The sequence below is a fragment of the Miniopterus natalensis genome, chromosome 18, assembly GCF_054644295.1.
Source record: "Miniopterus natalensis isolate mMinNat1 chromosome 18, mMinNat1.hap1, whole genome shotgun sequence".
Taxonomy (NCBI): domain Eukaryota; kingdom Metazoa; phylum Chordata; class Mammalia; order Chiroptera; family Miniopteridae; genus Miniopterus; species Miniopterus natalensis.
Window position 1 is genome coordinate 38,766,900 of NC_142098.1, and position 1,689 is coordinate 38,768,588.

General features: G+C 58.9%; 1 protein-coding gene across 1 annotated transcript; it reads right to left on the reverse strand.

Annotated features, from left to right (window-relative positions):
* Positions 1 to 477: 477 nt before the first annotated feature.
* On the reverse strand, positions 478 to 1,242 carry PTH2 (parathyroid hormone 2). Its single transcript, XM_016205950.1, has 2 exons — positions 1,121 to 1,242; positions 478 to 655 (listed from the first exon to the last, which is right to left on the reverse strand). The coding sequence occupies exons 1-2, from the start codon at positions 1,240 to 1,242 to the stop codon at positions 478 to 480; spliced, it is 300 nt and encodes a 99-aa protein (XP_016061436.1).
* Positions 1,243 to 1,689: the final 447 nt, after the last annotated feature.

A 1,689-nucleotide genomic window follows, 5' to 3' on the forward strand; every position in this document is an offset into this window, starting at 1 on the left:
TCTCCTTCCTGTCCCAACCTGCCGCTCCGTTCGTCTCCCGGAAAGGACACAGAAAACCCTGAAGAAGCTGCTGGAATCTGCTGTGAGAGAGGGGGAAACCCTTTTTTTTAAAAAAAAAAAAAATGTTTTTATTGATTTCAGGGAGAGGAAGGGAAAGGGAGAAACATCAATGATGAGAGTCATTGATCAGCTTCCTCCTGCACGCCCCCTGATGGGGATCGAGCCTGCAACCCGGGCGTGTACCCTCACCGGAATCCAACTCGGTGACCTCGGTGCATGGATCGATGCTCAACCACTGAGCCACATGGGCCAGGCTGGGATAGTTTTTTTTTTTTAAGGAAAGAAGGGAGGGAGGGGTGACGTGCCAGTGTAACCACCACCACCCACAGACATACACACGCACACACACCGGCGCAGGAAGGAGGCAAAGTCCTGATGCACAGCAGGGTCTTTATTAACGTGCCAGAGGGCGGGAGCTCAGTGCGCATCCAGCACCAGCAGCTTGTGCATGTACGAGTTCAGCCAGTGGCGGCGCTCCAGCGCGGCCAGCATCCGCGCGCGCTCCCGGAAGGCCGCGTCGTCTGCCAGGGCCAGGCTCCGCCGCGACACCACCGGGGTGGCCGGACCCGCCCAGGCTCGGTCTGGGGAGCGGAGGCTGTGGGGAGACCGAGAGACGTCGTTAGCTCAAGTCCAGGCCCCCGCCCGCCACAGCCTGTTCTCCTGGTGGTCTAACTCGAAGCCCTGTTACTGCACTGTCTGTGGAGTGGGTCGGTCTCTGTCCCTCTGTCTCTCCGTGTGGTCTCTGTCTCTGTTCTCCAGGTTCCGAGCTCCCTGAGTACAGAGACCGCGTGGGATGCCCTGGTCCGCTTCAGCACTCAGTGTAGGGCCGGGCACATCCCAAAAACCCCAATAATCGGTGTTCAAGGAACAAATCCCTTTCTGTTTTGACTCCTTTTAAGTCAAGGCCTTTCTCAGAATTTATCTTTTTGTATCTCTTGCTGATTCCGTCCACCGGCATCTCTCCTAACTCCTCGTCTCTATCGCCCTCTCTGAGTCTCTGTTCCCTTTTCCTTTGGGTCTCTTTCCTCACTCCTCTGGGAATCCTGGGCATCTCACGTACCTGAAGACCTCCGCAGGGGGCAGGGCGACACCCGAGGCAGTGCCGATACCCCAGGGCACAAGCAGCAGAAGTAGCAGCAGGAGCCGCACCCGGGAGTTTCTGGCCACCTGGTGAGTCTCCATCACCTGTGGAGAGCAGGGAAGAGCTTCGTGAGGCCCGTGTCCTAGCCCGGCACCCAAGAGTTTATCCACCCCCGGCAGGCTGATCGCAGGACCCCCTACTGCGCAGTGGGCTGGGCAGTGAGGCAGGCAGCCCCCTTATATACCTTCTACAGCCCCCGCAGCGGGCAATGACGCAGACCAGGGGGCTGGGGGCGCGGGGTCAGCCTCCCCCCAGGCTCATTAGGAGCTGCCAGCTGTAATGAGGAGCTGGGGGTGGGGGCCCTGCCGCTGCCTTGGCGGCAACCAACTAATTGGGACCAGGAGCTGGGTCCAGAGGAGAAGAGGGAGGGGGAGAGACAGACAGACAGAGAGATGGACACTGGGGGTGTGTCAGAGGGATAAAAATAGAGACGGGCAAAGGGACTATCAGAGCGGAAGCCAGAGACACACACACACAGAGACACTGGA

What these genes read in the sequence shown, in the direction of transcription:
- PTH2 (XM_016205950.1), bottom strand. Translation starts at nt 1,242, where the DNA reads ATGGAGACTCACCAGGTGGCCAGAAACTCCCGGGTGCGGCTCCTGCTG. An exon ending in CCCCCTGCGGAGGTCTTCAG is followed by an intron (nt 656 to 1,120) that starts GTACGTGAGATG and finishes GTCTCCCCACAG; the next exon opens with CCTCCGCTCCCCAGACCGAG.